General features: G+C 41.4%; 1 protein-coding gene across 2 annotated transcripts in view; it reads right to left on the reverse strand.

The window, feature by feature from the left end:
* Window positions 1-22,157, reverse strand: part of TRABD2B (TraB domain containing 2B) — a 303,624-nt gene that overhangs the window by 36,479 nt on the left and 244,988 nt on the right. For both annotated transcript variants that reach the window (XM_013948453.2, XM_067300487.1), the window contains exon 5: window positions 11,460-11,550. In XM_013948453.2, coding sequence (XP_013803907.2) covers window positions 11,460-11,550 — 91 coding nt within the window. The remainder of the gene's footprint in view (window positions 1-11,459; window positions 11,551-22,157) is intronic.

The raw sequence follows: 22,157 nt of genomic DNA on the forward strand, positions 1-22,157 counted from the left end.
TGATACACATGCAAAATTCTCATTTAACATTAGCACAAAATCAGATCCCTCTGGGGGAAGAAAGATGTTTGCAGTGTCACAAATGCAAATGCAAGGTTTGATGTGGCAAAATGGTTTTAAAAAACCTGTCTGTGGATCTACTGCATCCACTAACTGTAGTTCAATGAGTGGCTTGGCCATTGCTCCTGGGGTAAGGTCTTCGGCCTGGGCGGTACTGCAGAGGAAGGAAGGAGGCACTCAGCAAAACTGTGTGTGTGCCCAAGGTGAGGGCACCACAAGGTCCTTCAGATCTGAATCTGCCTGAATGGGAGAAGTAGAGGAAAAGCCATCCAATAACTGGACCAAGCCACCACTAATATTACCCTGATATTAAACAGCCTTGATTCTTAGTGCAGTTGATTTCAGACATCAGCCTCATCTCTCTGAAGTTCATGCAGTGACTTCTGGATCTTCCTCGTGCTGGAATTTGATGCCTTGATTCTGTGGCTGTTGAGAATAATTCTTTGAGCAATGATTTAAAATGCCACAAACACAGGCAATGCTACAACCTAAACCTACTATAGCATCAGAGGTTTACTGCTCTCCTTGTACAGAGAACCATGTGAGTATATTTCCGCTAGCAATGTTTTCTTTTGCCTTCAGAAACCAGGAGGAGACAATACCACAAAAGTATCTGAGATCCATGTGAACTCTGTTTAGTCAGTGTGGATTGGGATTTACATTCCAGGCGTATAATGAACACAGAGACACAAAGATGTGGGCACACAATGCTATTAAGCTCTTGAAGATTATCCCAGTCTCACTCAATAACCTAGCCCTTTCTTAACGATGTCGGCTTTATATGAACTATAGCCTTTAACAAAGCTCAATGCCAACAGGAACCAGCAACATCACAGAGGCTGAGCGGCAGCCCAGTGTAATCCCTTGTGTTAGAGCTCTGGACAGACTGTATCATTTTTCCTCAATGGAAGAGGAAAGTGTTTATCTGGGAAGCGTTTCACATCATGGACAATAGGGAACTGTTTAGCTTTCCACAAATAGGCTAGCATGCAACTTCCGAGCAGTCTCCAAGGAAAACTTTGGAACACTGGCTATGCCTTTCCAGCAGGGATTTCATGTAAAGTAGTTAATGCCCCACATCCTTCATCCTGATTTATTCCTGCTTCATCTTTGTTTCAAAGTGCTGCACTCACTTCAAACACAACATGGGGCTCATCTCTGTGAATATGCACTTTGATCGCTGGGGACTCCAGATTCATATTGGCTGTTCAGACATAAACAGGGATGTGCTGTCTCGGCAGAGGTATTTCTATGACTGGCTTTATTTTTCCAAGAGTAATTTGGAAATGCAAAGTTGGGGGCAATGACAGGGGATTCAAATGTAGTGGCCAGGCAGGGCACTGGATATCGGAGCTCTTGGATTTTGACTGCCACAGAATTGCTGCAGGTCAGCAAGAAAATCCTAGTATACCTGACTTGACACATTCCCTGGGAATGAGTGGAGAGGGGGTTCGGTGTGCTCTTGCCACAAACAAGAGCATCAAATTAGGTCCCAATTCCTCTGCAAACTGCCACTGGTAGAGAGTGACACACACACAGATTTGAGGTGGTCTGACTTCTCATACTGCATAAGAGTGGGGTAATATCCAAATACTAGCCAGTACATCATAGCCACTACATCAACATTCATCCCCAGTGGGACCACCTGTTTTCTCACTAAAGTCAATGGGAATTATGACTGTGTTGGGTGTAAATTTAGGATAATTCTCAGTGCTAATCAAAAATCCTGTTCTATAGTGAGGCTACAGATGAGGCAGACAGACAGACAGACAGGTCCACAGCAGTGATGATGGGATAAATCACCCAGTTGTTTCCACAGATCCATGACAAATTGGAGTCTCAGACATCTGTCATAGTGGCAAAGATCTAATTTACACAAGCACAAAACTACAGCCCATGGGACTACCAGTCTGAGCACGAGTTCAAGGCCAGGGCCCGAGCGGTAATTCAGTTTCTCTCAGAAATTCCCTGTGCCCCAACCTTTCTCTGTAAATTTGCATTTGTTGATTCTAAAATTAGATTACTGTAGCAAGGCATTTTTAGTCAGGAAATTGTCTTCATCCAGGACATCCTTCCATCATATCAATAGACAGCTTCTATATCCACATCTATATACAGCATTTGATCCCTTTTTCCTCCCCCATCCCGTTTCTGTTCACAGGTCCATTTTTCATTCTTCCTGGAATGTAGAGCATTTGGGAGTGTAGGTGGAAAGCCAAAGTCTTTCAACACCCATTAATAGAAATTTGTTTTATTAATTAGGTTTGTGGGAAGAAAAAAAAATAAAAGAGCTGATCTTGTGCTCTGAAAGCATGAATCACTGTCATGCGCATGAGAAGACATGCCCTCCGAGACACTAGAGGCTGCTTCAGACAGAATAAGTGACTGAGTTGCTTTTTTGGGAAGTCCTGAATCATCAAACATAGCAGTTTAATCCCCAGGAAATGGGAAGCATATTGGCATGATATTCACTTGTATGGAACATGAGCTCCAGAGAAGGGTGAAGCTCCAAATGTTCTGGAGATCAGCTTAGCTTGTGGAAGGATTTTAAAACTTGAAAGCTTCTCTGAAGTATCTGAACTGGAGCTGGGCAAAGTATTCCCAGCACATGATTTAGTGGATGAATTAAACTCTTTACATACTTTACAGATTATATGGGAATTTACTTTGACTTCTAATAAAAATGATTCAATGATTATGACATGAAAATGTATTCTGGCTTCTAAGTTATTTATTGTGACAAATGCTTCATGTATTCACCATTCTTAATTTCCTAGTCCTGTCATAAGAACTTACTTTTTGGAGTACTTATTCCTACTCTTAGCATTCACTAGGAAGAACAGTTGAGATGAACAATCAACAATATACGTGCTTCTTAATCTGATCCTCAGCTATGGTTCTCCTAAAGGGACACACATGCAGTCATTTCAGACCCAAAACAGGATCATGGCAAAAGGTCACTGAACCCTTCATCCACTCCACTGTGAAGCCACCTGGCTTGGCTGAGATACCACAAGTTGTTAAAAGTGAGACTGTTTATTTTGCACTGAAGTGGACAAGAAATGGCACAAGATCATATCACATATGTCTGTAAGGGTGACCCTTTACTTGTGGGGCTATTCAGAAAGGTTTCAAACAGTAAATTCACAAATTGCTACAATTAAATCCACAAGGGCTCATTTGGCTATGCCACCAGTTGCATAGTGTTATTTTGGAGAGCTTCTAACCCCTTTTGGAACGTGAAGCATATCCCTATAAACACCTGATCACTCACGAAAGATGGAAAACATATTTGTCACTCTACTCCTATGTGGAAAATTGCATTCTCAACTTTTTTAAGACACTATTCTTGATGGAATTTTGAATGAAAGGGTCAAAAAGAAAAAAAAGTCACTGACTCTCTTCCTGTTCCTTTTTTAAGAATTCATGCATATTAAAGAGCTCCCTGCATGCAAAATACTTGCAATTACACTCATGTTGAATCAAATAGTCCTACTAACTGCAACACAATCACAGACCTCCTGGCTGAAGGTAAAGAAGTCAGCTCTGGAAGTGGAAAAGCTATCAGGCCTAACGTGTGAGGTCTCTTTGCCTGACAACATGATACTGAAGGTAAGGAAAGTCGGCACTGCACAGACAAAGTGACAGCAAACAGACCACAAACTTCCTTAGATAAACGACAGTCTTTCAAACCACACGATACCACTTGATTCCTTTGTGCCCCTTGAGCTGTTACAAAGTGCAGCTGTATTTCAGCCCAGATTGATATCACTTGGGAAGGAGGCCATCAATCCACAGGACAAGTGCAGGCTGAATACACAAACAGAAAATTCACACAGTCTCACTGTTTCAATATAATGCTGGAAAGAGGATGGGACAATTTTTCCACAGGGTTAAATGAGTCTAACAGCATAGTCTGACTTGAATTCAGGGCCAAAGTCCTTCAAATAGGAGAGGAATTCATCTCACAAAATCATTAGTCATCTAAAACTAGCCAGATGTCTACTGCAAGCAAGCTGGGCAGGCTCTTCCCATAACACGGGTGTCTAAGACACCCATGAACCCTCCTCTGGAAAAGCCACTCATTTTCCATTGCACCCACACAACTACATGAACATACTCTCAGTTTCCAACTGATTCTCTCATGGCTCCTCACAACCAAAGACAAGGGACTAAACCCATGATTCAACTGTTCAGTTCCTTTTCAGCAACAATCTCATGACAACCCTGCTCTAGAAGATACTGGCACTGATGGAAACCTTGCTGTTGACCTCAGTACAGTTTGGATTAATTTTATTTCTAGTAATAACGGACCAGAATTTTAGTCTTATACTAATGATCTTAAGGTGAAAAGATCTGCATTAGAGTTGCCTGGAAGCAGGAACAAGATGAAAAATCAACTTCCCCTGTGGAAACTAAAATTTCAAAATGTGGCTATAAAATAATCAAAATAGCAATTAGCTTTGATCTTTTGAAGTTTCCAATGCTCTATAAGTTGACTATTAGCCAGTTTACAAAGTATGAGATCCAGATCTCTTAAAACTGATGGGCTGCTAAAAACCTAGAAACCTTAGGACCGGCCTTAGGACAGTTCAGTGAGCAAACTGCCCTTGGGCAAAAAGAACCAAGCCCAGGATCCCCAGTGACCCCCTGTGCAAATTCCCAAGGAACAGAACCACATGGAATAGGCAATAAAAGATAAAATCTGATTATAGAGAAAAGTAAATGTCCCATTGGAAAAAACATTCAAACAAAATTCCTGAGAAGTTCACTTCTGTATTCTTTCACCAACACCATAAATCATCCTAGTCCTTCACGGAATTTTTTGTAGCAAGTTGCTAAATTCTACTCTTTCGGATGTCATTCAGTGTTCAAAGGTGGCTTAAAGAACATGCAGACACACTGGCCCTAAGTAATGCGTTGCTCAGGAAGTGACAGGATAATTAAGTTTCCATGGCTCAGAACTCATAAGTTTGCTTCTCTACCATGTCTTGGAGATTTTCTTTGATTTCTTTCCCCCTAATTGTTACTTTGATTGGCTCAGACCCTATGCTTTGTGGCTGAAAAATAATTATAGATACAAAGGCAATTAAATCACAAAGGAGTATATTTTAAAGGCACATGGGAATCCCTTGCAAATGTAATGTGCATATTTTCATAACTAAATATTTTAAGCATTAAGTAATTATATTCTCCAATGTTGGATGAGGCAGTAAATTTGCCAATGCATGCAGATGAACCCTGTTTAATCCCTATATGCCTTATACTGCAAATTATACTGTCAGAGAAAAACCCTAAATTATGGGTTTGCTTCTCTTCTGAGGGCAAGGGAGCTAGTGAAGGGAGCATGATTTCTTCAAATAAGAGACCCACAGATTTAAAATAGGATTAGGAAGAACTGCAACATCCCAACAGGAAAATTATTCACCCACAGAAAAAAATTGCATGCATTTTTCCTTGTCTCAGAAGAGATGCAATCCAGGATAGGCTAACATTTCACCAGCTCTTCTTTTGTCTCAATTAGCTCAGTTGTTCTCAATGAAAGAGTCAGATCTCTCATAATCTTTTTACCTTTCTCTTTTCTAAATAACATTTTACAAATTTCCCTACAATTCTAACACTCCTCCAAGTCCCGAACATTAACAGCTAAGCAGTCCAGAAAGTATGAGAGTAGTGGTGCCAGGCTGGCACCAGAAAGCTAAGTCATTTGGGCATCCCAAGGAACACAGCAGCTGCTTGGTGACTCCTGAAGGTTTTGATGGCATCCACACGTTTCTGGGATGGAATCTGTCAAATTTTATTTTTAACAACTTGGAACTGAGGAAGAAAATTATATCATTTTTTCCAACCAACTGTGCACACCACCTCCTGAAGCACATGGATCCTGATGGAGAGGAAATGCTGCATCACTGTGTGGATTGGGTGTATTTTCATCCTATGGGGAACAAGAAAGCATTTATGGCGGAGCAAAGGAACCTCCACTAAGAGACATTGCTGATGCAGTGGAGCAAGGGTCACACCTGTAGGATGCTACGTGAAAAGGAGAAGGAGCAAACTCTTTGCTGCAGAGAGAAGGACAAAACCAGCAAAGACATATTGCTTTGACTGGGCCAGCAAGTTCAAACATAAGGAGCAAGGGTAATTAATTTCTACAGTAGAGTTCTGAGAGTTTACAATAAACTCTTATATGGACAGAAATAAAAGTCTGCCCTGCATTCTCCCATTCTGCAAGAAGGTAGCATTGAGCATAACATCTGAAAGAGCAGTCCGATGGCAATAAGCACTACCGTGTGTTTTTCTGGCCTAGAAAACTGCACAGTACGTCAAGGCTTGGCGCACAGCAGAAGGTCAGAGCTGATTCTGAGAACTCAGTAACAATAGAGTCATCACTGGACACAGGTGCTTCCTGAATTGATCTTGCAATTCGGCTGTTTCCAATTAAATCTGAAGCAGCTGTGGCCTTTATCTACTCAAATCATCAGAATCCATCTGAGGTGAAACTTTCTCCTACCTCTTCCTCTCGCCCTATCCCAAGCACTGAGCCCTGCTTTCTGAAGAAAGAGAGGGGCAGGGACAGCCAATTGGCAGAAGTAGGGGAAAAAAAATTGCCATTTTTATCTTGGGGTAAAGTAATGAGATACTGATCCAGCCGTTCATTTTCCAGTGTGTTTGTTTGTGGACCACAAAGAGAGCCAGCAAAATAACAAGAAAATCTGAATGCTGCTGAAGGTTTCCAGGCAAAGAGATTCAGGACACTTTCCCTCAGGCTACAAAATAAACAAATGAAGCCAATGTGAGGATAAGTTCTCAAGTGTTTATGGCATTGTTCTGCACTCTGAGTATAACAGGATTTCTTTTACAGAAAGGGATCAAACTTTAAAGAAGCTATTTTCACTAGTATGCTAGTGGGATCTTAGAAAAAGCTTCAGATCAGCACTAGGCCACCAGGCAGATCAACAGGAGTTAGGTGATTTTGGAAATTCAGCAAACTCCTGGATTTTTGTGGATTTGTGAGCTCTCTCACAAATAGCTCCACAGCAGCTAAATGTAGTACATATGAATTTTTCCTCGAAGGATCTTTGATTCTGGAGCCATCAAAACCTTATGAGTCACCCAACAGTTCGCCAAATTCCTTCTGATGTCCAAGCACCCAGGGCTTCCCAGCAGCACGCGGGGCACTCTGCTCTCACACTTCCCGGACAACGAAGCTGGCTGTCCTGCTAAATGACTGGCAGTTATGCCACTGGGCAGCCAGCAAGGTCCAGGGGGTTCCCAGATCAGAGCATGACTGATGGGCTGCCCTGCTCTTCTGCTTCCCTCTTGCCCAACTCACCAGACTCCCCAGGTTTCTTGATTTACTTTCCTAGAAATCTAAAAAATTTTCTAAATTTCCAAATTTGCTCATTCACTGGCTGTTCTTTGCTCTCCAGGACACCTGGCTTTCTGGACTCTTCAGACTTCTTGCCTGGGTTCCTGCCCAGGTTTCTTAGCTAGCTGCCTGGGTAGCAAAGTACCTGGTCAGCAAAGAAACCCAGACAGCCAGAAGATGGTAAGATGGCCTAAACCTCAGGTGAGTGGAGAGCTGGGGAACTTCAATATTTTGGTGCTTCCAGTGAAAGATCTGGGATTTCCAGCCCTTCTTTTTAAAAACTAAAGGCTTCAGCCTTCTTTCCTAATTAAAATAAATTAAAATTGCTCCCTTTCCCTCAAAAAATAATCTCACTTTTTAATTGCTGGATGAAAATTCCATGTCTTGGCCACCTTCTCTAGCCTGCCTGGGTCTCACTTTACTTTTCTCTGGCATCTTAAGAAAGGAAGAGCTTGGCTCAAAGTTGTGTTTGTCACTAGATGACAGAAATCTGAGACTCTAGGCATTCTTTTCTGTCAACTTAATAAGAAGCCATTTCACAACCTGGGCTCAGCATTTTGGACACAGAAGGCCAGCAATCTTTTGGCTTTACCCAGGTGGTATGTAACTGACAGTATAAACAACTTTGATCTTTGTCCCATTTAATTCTTCTCAAATCTTTTCTGATACACAGGAACAGTACTAGTAGATTGTTTTTTTTTTCCTAAAAGGTATTCTCTTGTCCTTTCTGAAATGCAAATGGATGGCAGAGCCTAAGTGAAATGATACCAGACTACCCTATTTATGAACATACTGATACCACTGCTTCATTATTACTGACCAATAAAGTAATAATAATCATACTATTCTAGGAGCAGAGATATTAAAGAGAAATAGTGTGTGCTCTTTTGCCAAGGCATCATTGCTAATAAGTAGGACATAGCATGAGTGTTTTGCTAAGGTTACTTCCATCATTTTAAATGATGGAGCTTCTGACTTAACCTGAGGAAGATTATCCTGCAACTTACTGTCCAGAAATCATTGGTATTTAGCCAAAACCATTCTTAGTTTCACTATGTTATACCTCTAAGAGTTCCTACGTGCCATCTCAGGTCGTTCCTCCTGGTCCTTCTGGGAACACTCCATGCACAGTAATCCTTTTCAGAATTCCCTTGGCCAAAATACAAGCATGCAGCTGCTTCAGTTTTTCCCAGCCCTTGTATTTTCTCCATGTGCTGTCCACCCGCACTATTCTCTAAATTAGAGTCCAGCTGAACTTCCCTGAACATCATCCAATTTTTCAATTGTCAATGCCAGAATGGAACGCAGTGGGCTTGACTCCCTTATACAACTTATTTGGAAGTAAATCAGAAACGTCTCTTTTGGGTTTAAGCAGAGAAGAGAAAGACCTGTTATATCATGTATAGCTCCATAGGTATCAAGACAAAAACTATGTCTGTGATCCATAAAAATTTCTTCTTGGAAGTAGCTCAAAATCCATTCTGAGCTTCTACTTTTTTATTCTAGGTATACATGTTTAGTATAGCCACTACCTCTAATGGGTTCCTCTTGGTGGCTCTTCTGTCTGTTTTCATATGTTTTTATTTCATCAATTAAAAAGGAAAGAGGAGAACAAAAAAAGAAGTGTAGACAAAAAGGCAGGGTTCCTTAAACTCTTCTAATAACAACAACATAACCCCAGCATCATTCAACAATTAACCAGCCACCCCTTTGGAATATGATGCCAATCTTTGTCAAAACTGTGTTTGAGTAGACTGAATAAACGGGTCCTTTGCAGCTCGCCCAGAAATCATCAAATACAGGTTATTCCAAAATAAGAGAGAAAGCACAGTTTGCAGCAGCTTCCTCTCTTCTAGTGGGAGCCGAGACTGAGCACTTCTGATGTCTATAGCCCCAGCGGTAGGACAACAAAAACACAATCTCTGAAGTGCCTGTCTAGCGGTCTCTTTTTTTTAAAGGTAGCAAGCTGTTTCCCGGACATGTACTTAAATTGTCTGTACTTAAACTTTCTAAAACCTTCTACTGTTTCTATGCCTTGAGTAATGCAATTTAGTGGCAATTCTGAATTTCTTCAAAATGTCATTTATTTTTCTTTCTGTATTCTTGAAGATATTGAGTGATACCTCATCTAAGACTGACTGATCTGTATGGATCATCAGGCCATAGGAACTCTTACAGGTTCATCAGCAGAGCATCTAATCTTTATGGGAAACAAACACATGCCTTCTCTCAACTCAGTCCAATATTAATGCACATCAGTACACCCTTTAATAAAGGTTCATATGCTCACTGTCCAGGACAGATCCCACTGGAGTTAGGGTACTAGTCCAGAGTGAGGGGCCAACCTGCCACACATAGTGATCTGGATCTGGGTACAGAAGCTACCATCTGTAGGATAATTCAACGGAGGACATATGCATAGTTCCAGGCAGCAATCCAAGCTCATTTGCTGTCAAGTACATCTCCCCTAGAGACTGACAATTTTAGGAATGACTGCATGAACAAGTGACACCGTTGCAAGGGTGGGGGTGTACATACACAGAGGTGCCCCATATTGCAAACAGGTCAACATTCATGGGTAGCATTGTTTCAGGTTTCCTGTTTCATGTTACCTCAGTCTATGATGATGTGTACAGACATAACCCAAGACGATGCAGAATAGAGACTACTTTTGGCCATCTCTCACATACTGTGTATTTCTCGCTTCTGAAGGACTTGAATGGCCAATAAATTAATAGTTTCGCAATTTCCAGTTGAAACATTTTTCATAGTAAGTTGATACTTTCAACTAAATGAAAATTGCTGTGGAAAGTGTCTGTCTCCCTGAAAGGAAAGTTTGTCAGAAATCTAAGAAATGTATACCTCAGCCGTTTTGGTATTGTTTGTTGATTTTTTGCTGCTTTGTTGCATTTTTAGACACATGGGTACAAAGGCATTTTTGTTAATTTTAGCCAACATTTTCCAGCTCCAGCCAGTTATAGTGCTTACTGCTTTTCCCTGTGCCATGCTGACTTCTCTCCCTCTGCCACAGAGGTTTCTTTAACCTCATCTGGATATATACTCTTCCTTGCTTCTGATAGTTTTTTCTACCTCGTTCCCCCATTGTTATTTAAGACTGCACTTTTATTGCTCCACACACTCCAAGAAGCATTTAGGATAAACTCTCTGTCAAAGATACTTATGTACAATACAGCCTACTACATTCTATATGAATCATTGAGGGCGTTTCACAAATAAGGTTAAATCAGCCAGATTTTCAAACTATATTAAACACAGCTCTTCCAGACATGGTCTAATAGTCCTGCAATTAATCCTCCATATTAAAACTCACCTCATATTTGGATCATGTCAAGTCTGCCCCACCAGGGACAGGAGCATGCTCACACATATGCCTAATGAGGATAGCAATCCTATGACAGAGCAATCCCAGCCAATTTTCATCTGCAGAATGCAGGGGAAAGGTTAACTTTGCACAGGCTAGATGGTTTCTCAACTAACCCTTCCTGTTTTGTTTTCTACGATACCTTTAAACCTTAGGCAAACAGAGACCTCACCTAAATGGTCAAGAAAGGTCTTTCGGGTAAAACTGAAATCCTACCTGAAGAAGAGCAGCCTGGCATGGAAAGGTGTGAAAAACAAGGTTGGTGGCACTCTACTATCCTGCAATGCAGAGGCAACTTAAATCCCCAAAGAGAAGAAATGACCAAATAGGAGGAACTGACCAGAACAAGATGTTCTTCTAAGACAGAAAGAGTCTGTGGTGGTTCTGATCTGGTACAGTTAAGCAGCTGTGACATGGATAACGTTCACACGTTCAAAAACAGCCAGTGAGGATCCATGTGTTTCCAAACATACTCTATGGATGCTTTACAGTGCACTTTTTATCTGGAACTTGGATGGGAAAGGGAGGTACCTCATGGCTTCACCCTCTTCCTCTGTTAACACAGTATCTTGCTTAGTCATAGAAAGAGGAAGAGAATAAAGAAAAGGAGATAAGAAGTGGCTTAATAATATGTGGGGAGCTGCTTACTTTCCAATTGGTTGTCCAGGAGGGGTGTGCTCCACTTCAAATCCTGCTTGTCTCAGTACATCAATCACAGTGTTGTTACCCAGGAAGTGACCTAAAATACAGGTAGAAAATAGCACTGTCAATTAAACTGCCTCTCACTCATTTGATTTTCCTCCTTTTGGAACAACAGGCTTGGGAGACAAGGTTACCAGAAGCTAGACTATCTCAAAAAGCAGGAAAGTCACATCATGAAATCTGTTGGAGTTCAGACTCAACTATTCACAGCTTAGCCCACTGTAGCCTTTGGCAGTGGGCAAGAGAGTAGCCAGCGTACAGCCTGATATGGGCTCCTTTCATCCCATATTCCTTTCCCTCCCCTCACGTGGTCAAGGGACTGGGTAGATAAAAGAAAGTCTAGATTAATTTTTTTTTTTAAACAGTACTTTATTGTACAGGAGTCTCCAAATTGCTAGGACTGTCTTCCACCGCAGCAAATGAACTTCTAACATGGATATTAGAATGACCCTGCAGTGGTGAAAAGAAGATTGCTAGGGCTTTGACTCATGTATTGGAACAACTTACAGCCCCAGATGTCCACCCTGCCCGTCATCACTCACAAACATCTGCTTATGAAGTAGCTCTGAAGCTGTTCTACGTGCAGCTCAGTGCTTATCTACCTAAAACATCGGCTTACAGATGGCAGTGGTTCAGCCACTGCTTCATCAACCATTCAGCCACCTGCACAGCAAGGTCGGGAAGAGCTGGGATGGTAACCTTATCTCTCCCCAAATGTAAAGATTTAGTCCTGTAAATCAAGGCACTTTGCTAGAAGTGTAAAGGTTGCATTCCTATTCACAGAAGTAACAAAGAGCCCAATAAGTATCGTAACATGTATGGGCCTTGAAAGAGTTTACCTAAGGGAATCCTATACACTTGAGCTCTGAAGCAAATCCTACTGGAGTCAATGGGAATCCTCAAAGGTCTTTGGATACAGACTCAGTAAGGCAGTGTAATCCCTCCAGAGCTTTCAACTTATTGTCAGAGTCCCACATTGTTTTCAGGATATGTTAGAGATGATATAAAGTAAGAACACAGGAACTCCACTACTAGGTCAGATCGAGGGTCCACATAGCCCAATAACCTGTCTCCAAGTGTGGCCCACAGCGAATGTTAAATGTATATAAATACATACACGAATGAAACTGGAAAAAGGACAAAATGATCTTCCCCCATAATGTCCTCTTAGCTCCTAGCTCTGAATGGTTGGATGATCCCCATTTACATCCAGGCCATCATGTCTAACTGCCAGCTCTGAGTAGAACAATTCACCATGAATGTGCTTAATTCTCTGCCTCCATGTACTTTTTGCCTCTGTAACATCTTGTGGCAGAGTGTTTCACCACATGTCATGTGTAAAAATATGCTCTTTAATTTGCTTTAAACCTGCTGCTTGGAGAACTTGTGTCTGCGAGAAGCACAGTGTACGTGCTTGCAGGAGATGCCCGTAACTGCCTGGCTTCATAGCAGAACCAAATGCCACACCATAGCAGAACCAAATGCTTTTCATAGAAAAAACAAGGCCAACAGGACATGCCTGAGACTCTCTCTATTCATATCACTATATAAGGAAGCCAGTGTAACTGTGAGCAGAATCAACTCTATGACACTTTACCTATACTGCACAAAGAAAGTCACTATGGATTTGAGGGTAATTCAGTCACCAGTTTTCCTTAAGCCTGGGTCTTTTTGCTTACATTGCCAACAAGGGCGCTAATTCATATCAGTTGTGAGAATGATGTAGTTGTATGGCTTTTACTGTAACTTGCAAGCACTGGTAAGCGCTTTTAGCCAAAAGACTTTTCTTTAAATGATTAAACGTACATTTGCAAGGCCCTAACGCGTTCCAGGATTCCTCCACTTCCTTTTAAGAAAACTCAAAATTTGATTTTCCCCTAACTTGCTTATAACAAAAGCCAAAGGAGCAGAGAGCAGTCCCAAAAATGTGTTACACACACTCAGAGATTCAAGCAACAAGACATTTGTGAGTGATTAACTGGATTTGATCATATCCTGGTTTTTAATGTAGTGGCCAAGCCAAACAAAGGCCCCGATTCTGTCATTGGCAAAGTGACATTGTGGAGTCAAGGTCAAAGGTGTCAAGGTCAAAGATATTTCTGTGTCCATGTTTCAATGGTTTAGTTTCCCTTAACTGGAGTCTTAAATGCCAAGAGATTTCTTAATGGAAATGATTGTCCTGAATCCAGCAAATCTTTGACATCATGACAGTAAAAAAGAATCCAATTTTAAGTGCTTTAAACAAAGAAAAAAAGTAACTAGGCAACAGCTCTGAATTCTCATCCACAAAATGAATGGACTGTCAGCAATGTCAGCTTCTCAGCAAAGCCCTGAGAATCCCAAAACGCGATAACCTTCTGGCCTTCCCGTTCTTGCCCTCTGTGCTGAGACCATGATCAAAGCTGCTAACTTGTTGGCTTGGTGATCTTCTGCTGTGCATGAATGCAGAGGAAAACATGGACTGTCTAGCATGTTTTCCACTCCTTTTCTGGATGCACAGAGAACTTTGCTTTCTGCCTTACAGCAAACCCAAAACATCAAAACCAAAACACTTCAGAACTGGCACAGGTATATGTTAGTGACAACAATATTTATCATGCGGACACCTGCCCAACAAGAGATTTCTTGATATAGCAGTCTTTGGTTTCAAATGCAGTTCATTACTGGACTGAGATGGAGTCAAACCAGAAATGTAAATGTGATAAGATACGTGTTTTCACATGGTAAGTTATCCTGAGACGTTCAGTCCTCTGTCATGCCATTCATTTGGGAACTGCTCTCCAAGTATTTGGGACCTTGTGTTGAAATTGGACTGAAATTATGGGGGAAAGTAGGAAGTTCCTGCTGAGGTAATATCCATCTGGGCAGCACAGAGAACATTCCCAGGACCTTTTCTGAGACTATAGACTGAATTCCCATATCACAAACCTCCTTACCCTTTGCTCCAAGCTCAAAACTTATTTCTTCAATTTTGCCTTTCTTAACATGAAGGAATAGCAAAGTATCTCTTCCCATTTTTGCAAAAAGCCCCCACAACTCCGAATAAATGAAAATCTTCATTAAAAACTTGAATGCAAAACACAGATAATTTCATTTCAGGTCCACAATTCAACACGTATTAAAGTGTTTTCAATGCCCCAGTTCAACAAACGACAAAAAGAAAGAAATAACTTCAAGCTGACCTCCAAATAATTCTCTATTCCACACACGTAAAACACAGTCTGAAGCTTTAAAAACTCAGGAAATTGCATTAACAGGTCTTTGCAAAGCTTTACCTTCAGGCTCAGCATAAAATTTTCCTATTTGCATTATCCCATATCCATCTGGTAAATCGCCATCCTTTTCACCTTCAGCTTCTCCTGTTAATACATTCTTTTTGCTGGATTGCAGGATTTTTATACTGACTGGTTCTGTCTTTCTAATTGTCTTCTCCTCAATCAGAATTCCCATATTGTGTTTGTTTTTGTATCCATCTTTATTTTACCTCATAGAAACACTATTGTGGCCAACTCATTATTTCATTGTGAATAATACAAGCAACTTGAAATCATGCTCTAGCTCTGTGATGGCAAAACTGAAAATATGCATGTCAAAACCAGCACAGGATGCTGCTATCAATAGCCTCTCCAGCCTCTCCTGCCCAGTGCTAATGACCTCCCAACAATGGTAGCTGACCAGGCAGATGGAGGAGCAGCCAGCAGGAAAGATGGAGCAGAGCAGAGGGTGAATAACAGAAGAACATAAGAGCAGACATATTCAATCTGACCAAAAGTCAAATAGCCCGATATAAAGGTGAATGCCTAGGGAAAAATGTAAAAACATGGTAAACGTATGTGATACTTCTCACACGTTCTCGCCTCACCACCCGTGGCAGAAGAACAAACGAGCTGGATGTGGTACCAATTCATTCTCTGCTCTGTGGCATTCTCTACCTTAAACATGTCCAGTCTCCTCTTGGACCCATAGAAACATGCAGCATTCAGAGCATCTTGTGGCAAAGAGCTTCACAGGATCAGAAAGAGATAGCCGGAACAGGAAGGTCTGAGGAGAAAGATGGCACTTAGGAGGTCCAGTGCAGGTTGGCAGAGTGAAACCTGAAAACGTTCTTGTCATTGCTGTAATTCCAGGGTTAAAGAATTCCTGTGAGAAATGTCTTGGTCTGCCTTCTGCTGCCAAGATCATCATAATTATTCTTTCCAGTTTTAAAGCCCCCAAAAATTTTCCATAAGAAAATTTCCCATATAGAATGACCCTACTTGGTCACACATAACACGAGATAAGAATTCATTTGTTAAATACTGACAACAAGATAGCAGATAGCATGTAATGCTTTTGATAGCAGATTCCATGTAATGAGAACCAATTTAACGAGTACACTGAAAGACACTTAAGTTTAGTATGGATTAGATCTGTGAAAAACATCAAGTCCTTGCGTCTGGCTGCCCAAATGTAAGGATGTGCAAACAAAACATATAATAATTGCCAGATTTTTTTATAACATCAGTGGGTTTCATTTACTGTCCTGCACAAAAATTAGTAACTGTGTATATGTAAATACACACACACACACACACACACACACACACACACATACGCTTCTGCTAACAACTTTCTGAAGTTTCTTTGCCTGGAAATTTTCATTACAAAAGGGAAAAATTTGAAGAAGGTATAGCTATTGAAAAGTTTGTGTATCTAGAGACAGAACTGAGAGATTAGAGAGACAGAAGAATGCTCTTGCTTCTGTGTCATTATTCTCTCTTCAGTCTGAACCTGGATAAACTACTGCTGCAGTCTTAACCAAATTTACCTTGACAGCAGATGAAAACTGGATCCAAGAGGTCAGAATACTGATTGCCTTGGGAATTCCATGCAAATATAGAAAGAGAAGAGAAAGCAGACAAGAAAGATTTTCTAGATAAGGACTTAAAGAGTAAGTCTGTACTTGGGCATGCAGATGTACTGTAAAGTCTCTAAGAGTTTAAGTTAAAAAAATATATATTTCCTGCAAGCAAAATATAATACTAAAGCATCAGTCCATTATGCATTTGTACATAGAAAATTCGTGATGATACAAGGCAAACTGTACAGCACGAGTGTCCAATGTACTCTTAAATAGAATGTTGGAATAAAATATCTAGTTAACAAGTCTCAGGTTGCTCCTACTTATATCTTAAATTTGCTCTCATTTACTGAATGAAGCTCAACAGAACAGGCCTGAATGAAGTCCTTCCGTCCTCTAAGGATATGCAGATACTCATGGGATTTGCTTGAGGACAAGACCCAGTACTAAACACAGAGTCATTTCAGAGTCTGAACACAAATGCAATGAGCTGGCTGGTGTGGCTCTCTGCACTCAATAGGAATTCTGCATTAAATCTGATGGGGCCAAGACTTTCTTCCTTTAGCTCAAGTCTTGTTTTTCTGAGACAGACAATCTATAGATTGGAGACACTGGAGGAACACATTATACAGCATAGTTGCTAATATTAATCAAACATCTTCCATCCCTGATTTTTTTTTTCTTTTTGGTTGGGAATTGTGCTTTGGATACACAAAGCAGATGCAGGTAATGCATTTCCTTATCTCCCCAAGGTTTCGTTTTTCACTGAAAGAGAGAAAGAATATGCCACTTTGGTTTTGTTTTTAACTAAGAGTTGGAAAATACACGGTTTCCTTAAAGTGTGCACACACACACATACGCCAGACACAAACTGCTGAAGAAATACATTTTCTTCCTTTCTTGGTGAAATATCCTGGGGGAAAAGAAATACACTTCTCAGCCAACTCTAACACTCACAACCACATATTTTCTAATTGACCACAGAAACGAAAACTCTCCATTACCATTTTAGACATCTTGGTAACCCCAACAATAGCATATCTAAGCATAAGGTTGCATCCGTGAAAAGTTAAATGAAGTTGTGTGTTCCTACACACAAAAATACAATCTTGTTTTGATGACAGAAGCAGGAGAAATGTTTCTAAGCAAATGTTGTGTGCTTTATCTGGGTCTAGAGATCTACTACAAATTACTTTGTCTCTTCGTTTCACAATTCTTTGTTCCATGGCTTAAAGGGATAAAGGGGTACAAAGGAGCAGGAGATAATTCCCTCACAAAGGACCTCCATTGCCAGAGCCTTTGAAGTTGTGCTAAAAAAGCCTTGCTAGCCCATTAGCTGACATGCAACAGAAACCTGAACTGTTTCCATGCACACTACAAGCAGAGCTATTTTCTGCACAATTAGTCATAAAAAGGGCCAATGTAAACTGTGTCGGGAGGTCTCAATTCTTTACATTCTCCACACAGTGAATCAGACGTTATGTATAACGTTTTGTTGCCATTTAGACCTTGGGCTGCTTTGCAATCAGGAGTCGGCAGTCTCTATTCCTGTTTCTCTCTTGACACTGATTTTCAAGGCTCTTGGCACCACCAGAGTGTTTATGGCAGTTAGACTTCACAAGAATTAAAGTAGGCAAAAATTCAAATGCCAAGAGCTGCATGTTCATAACAGGGACAAATATTTACTGGTTTCTTTGCTCGTTGCCTATAACGTATGCCGTTTCTCTTACTCTGAGACAGGTCTAACTGAACATTTTGGAGGCTAACTGACAAACACATCAAGAAGAAGCTGTGGTAAGAAGTTGCAGTAAGAAGTCCAGGCAATAAACGTGATCTGGAATTGCTAATTTCTCCATTACAGCATTCCACTCTTACCCAGCTATCTCAGAACAACCGCATGAATTTACTGGGGGAGCAACATGACATCCCACACTACTATTTTCTGCTATGGCAGATGTCCCAGACATGTAATGGGGAACCAGTTTTGTAGATAAACCCTCCAAATTTCTCTTTCCCTTCCGCTCCCCATCCAGCATCACAACTGCTTCTATCCCTGCATCAAACCATTCTTTACTAATGAGTATCATCCTTTAAAAACTGGAGTCCTTTTCTCTCTTTTTCTCATGGTGACTCATATTTAGACTGCTACCGCTCCAGAGATTGTTTCTTTCTCTTCCTAAACCTCTTTCTTTCCTAAAATCTCACTCTAGAACTAAGGATTGCCTTGAATCAATATCTGACAAGAGATAAAAGCTGGATTTGAACACAGATTCTACTTTTGCAGCTTGGACCTAGAGGTATCTAAAGGTTTTTCCTCCCTCTTAGTAGCCTTCCGCAGTGAACTATGTTCTAAGTGTAAAAAAATGACACCAAGTAACAGATTAGATGGGTGGTATGATTAATAAGATGTTAGAATTGAATGAAAATTTTCATCTTAGATTTTACTAGCAACACAAAGTTCATGTTGGTTGGGATCCAAGGGGGTGGTTCTGAGAAGAGCTAAGAGGACCCCAGTGTTCCCCCTCTCCCCAGGTTAATATGCAACAGGTTGGCACATACACCATGCCAGGGGACGGGGGATACAGCGTGCTCATCAGCCTCACAAATGCATCCAAACTGGCCAGCCTGAACACCCTCCCAGCAGACCACATTCAACAAAAGTGGGTTCAAATCTAGAGTGGCAGGCTGGGATTTCCAAAGAGAAAAAGCGGCTTAAAAAGGTACAGCAACATAAATGAGAGTGCTGGGGCTACTCCTGGGCAGTAACAGCACCCAAACACAATGGATGTTGAAAGACAAGCTCATGAGTGAGTGCAATGGCACCACGCAGAAACTAAGCAGCCTCAGAGACCAACCTGACCCCCGCTAGGCCTGTTGATACTATACCAAGGGTCTCCCACAGAAAGGAGAGTGCAATATGCTCAGACTAAACTGGGAACTCTGTGCGTCATCTTTTAGAAAAGTAACACAGGCTGTCACCCAAGGTTGCTGGCTTTGGCTATGCTGCAGGACACGATTTTGCACTTGGAAATCTCAGCATTATGCAAAAAGCTGGGGAGGAGAGCTGCAGATGCAGGGAACAAGCCTTTCTTCCTTCTCTATCTTGGCAGGAATTTCTGAGTCCAAAACATGCCTTAAAAAGCAGTTCTTCTGTACAAACTATGTGCAATGGTCTTGTAAAGCAGGCTTTCATCATAACCTCCTTACATCATGCCACCCCTTCTCCAAGGCAGATGGAGAAATCATTTTCCCTCTCTTGTTTGATGTTGTTATTCTCTGCAGTTGTGAGGAACTGACTCATAGCTGCTTTCGGACACAGCCACGGGAAGCAAAGCAATAAAACATAAAAGGCCCAAATGTGCATTACTTTGAACGTCCAGCAATCCCCCCATGGCTCTCTCCTTCATTCTTTCCTTGCGTGTAATCCCCTCTCTCACCCTGTCACCATGAGCAGTTACAGAATATGCTCTGGAGAAGGGCCATACTGCAGCCGGGTGGAGAGTGGAGCGACTACAGGCCAAAAGTTGAGGGGGTTATTCCAGACTGACACAAGGGTTGTAGAGTGCAGACTTTTGTTTCCCTGGGGTCTCTTTGAGAACTGCAGTGCAATACTACACTCAGAGCATCTTTCTGAAGGATGGACAGGCTTGCACAACCTTGTTCTGTTTTCTTGCTGCTCCTCGATGTAATAAAAACTGTTCAGTTCTTTCTTCATGTCTTTCCCCTTCAATTCTTCCTCTCTGCCTACCCTCCTTGAGCAACCTTTCTGTTGAGTGAATGGAACTAATTTGGAGGCACCCAAATATCACACACTGGAGGTCCTCCTCTGGAAGTGGCTTGGAGGGCAACTCATGGAGACCTCAACTTGCTCAGCATGAGATGGGACTGGAGTCTCTCCCCAGACCTTATCAGTTTGGCACTGGTGCTGTACTGGCATAGCTTTCTGGTTTCAGACCCAAGCTGATGTCCCTACACAGTGCTGTCACATGGGCTCATCCATTCAGTTCAATTATATCTTGGAAGTCTTTACATACTTTCCTGAACAGACTTGCCCTAAGTATATGATGAAGAATCCAATAAAATGCCTTTTTCCACACAAAGCTCGAACTTTCCTCAAGTCTAAACCAGCTGTTTCACTTAAATTAAGAAAAATAACACAAGCAAGAACAAAAGTGAGGTCACCTCCCAAGTGTTTTGTTTGGCCTCTGTGTCAGACCACAGCAACGCTGAGCACTCAAGGCAGGATTCATCTCTGCTTTAGACATTTAAAACATTTAGACATTGCATTTAGACATTTAGACATTAGCATTTAGACATTTAGAAAATTAAGTGACTAGACTAAGATAGTCTCACTGTTATCCTTTGAGAGGAGAGGCACCTCCACAGAGCAATTCATTCCACTATCTCAATGAAACTACCTTTTCTAGGAAGGGCTCTTGCCCTCTGGGCAGTTCTCTCTCCATTGACCAAGAAAGTTTCAACAGTTACTTTAGACTCAGCATCTGTCAGACACAGCATAAGAGCCCACCAAGATGCCCTACCACCGCCCAGAAGCTCCTAAACACTACATGGTGCCCCTCCATCCTTCTTCCCCATCCTTCCCTCTGCTGACCCGATCCCCCACCTTTCTTTCTATACTAGAGTTTGCAAGGTAGGCTTTGGGGAGCTGTGTTCATCCATGCTTGACAATGTGCTATGGTTGGTTGTGGAACCTTTTTGGTAATTTCATACTCTAACTTTTTTTACATGACATTAGAGGAGTTTCCCACACAGACAAAGTCCAACAGAGGATGACCCTTTCAGTATATATTCTTTAGGAAATAACACACATCAAGATTTGAAGTTTAAAGGGCAGAGGGAGGTAGATGAGTATTTCACAATAGCTTATTACCTCAGCCCTGTGTCTTTGAGATATGACGAGTTCAATCCCCTCCTGACAACAGTAAGCATGTTTAAATTGAAGGAAAAGGTCTTTTGACAGGTAAACACCAAAGTCTATGGATTTGAAATGTTCATTTTCTAGAATGTATTTGTTGTGTTTGCTGGTATGAGCTGGCCAGCCTCTCAGGACAAGATATTTGTAGGAGAAAAACCACGTGGGCAGAACTGAAACAAAGGTTTGCCTGTTATTTTGTTCTCAGGCTTTACTGTGAGTAAAAACTGCTTTTTGTGGCTTGCTCAGTCCTAAGACATTGTATAGCAGATGGTTACTTGCATTTTTCCCTCTTACAGAACATCATTATTAGATGGGATTTCTATTATTATTATTATTATTTTTTAAGGTGCACATTCCTCACCTTATTACGTGGTTGGGAGCACCCCTTTCTATTCAAAGATGTGACATAAGGTGTGACTGGAGGCATGTCTCCTCCCTGGAGTCATGTGACAGGGGAAATGTCTCTGTGTCCCTCACATGACCATCCGCAATATACAAAATCCTGTGAACTTAACCCGTCCCAGCAGTGCAGCAGGAGAAGAGATGAGCCTGAGGAAAATCCAGAAAATACTGAACATCTCTAAGAGTCTTCTCAGGGTGCTTGAAACATCTCTGGGACTGGCTCAACCAGATAGGACCATCAGAGCACCTTTGTGCAGATGGTCTGGCATGAAATGCACTGCCTTTATGTACATTTTTTCCGGAGTGTCATCAACACCTCTAGTAATGAGGAAATCAGTAAAGAAATACAGTCTCTCTTTTTGCTCAAGATGCCCAATTACTGTGCTTGGAGACTGGCTGAAGTAGACAACATGCTCCCGTTCAAACCAAAGTTACCAACTCTTTTCATGTAAGCCACTGACCAGCT

This window comes from Apteryx mantelli, chromosome 8, assembly GCF_036417845.1.
Source record: "Apteryx mantelli isolate bAptMan1 chromosome 8, bAptMan1.hap1, whole genome shotgun sequence".
Classification (NCBI taxonomy): domain Eukaryota; kingdom Metazoa; phylum Chordata; class Aves; order Apterygiformes; family Apterygidae; genus Apteryx; species Apteryx mantelli.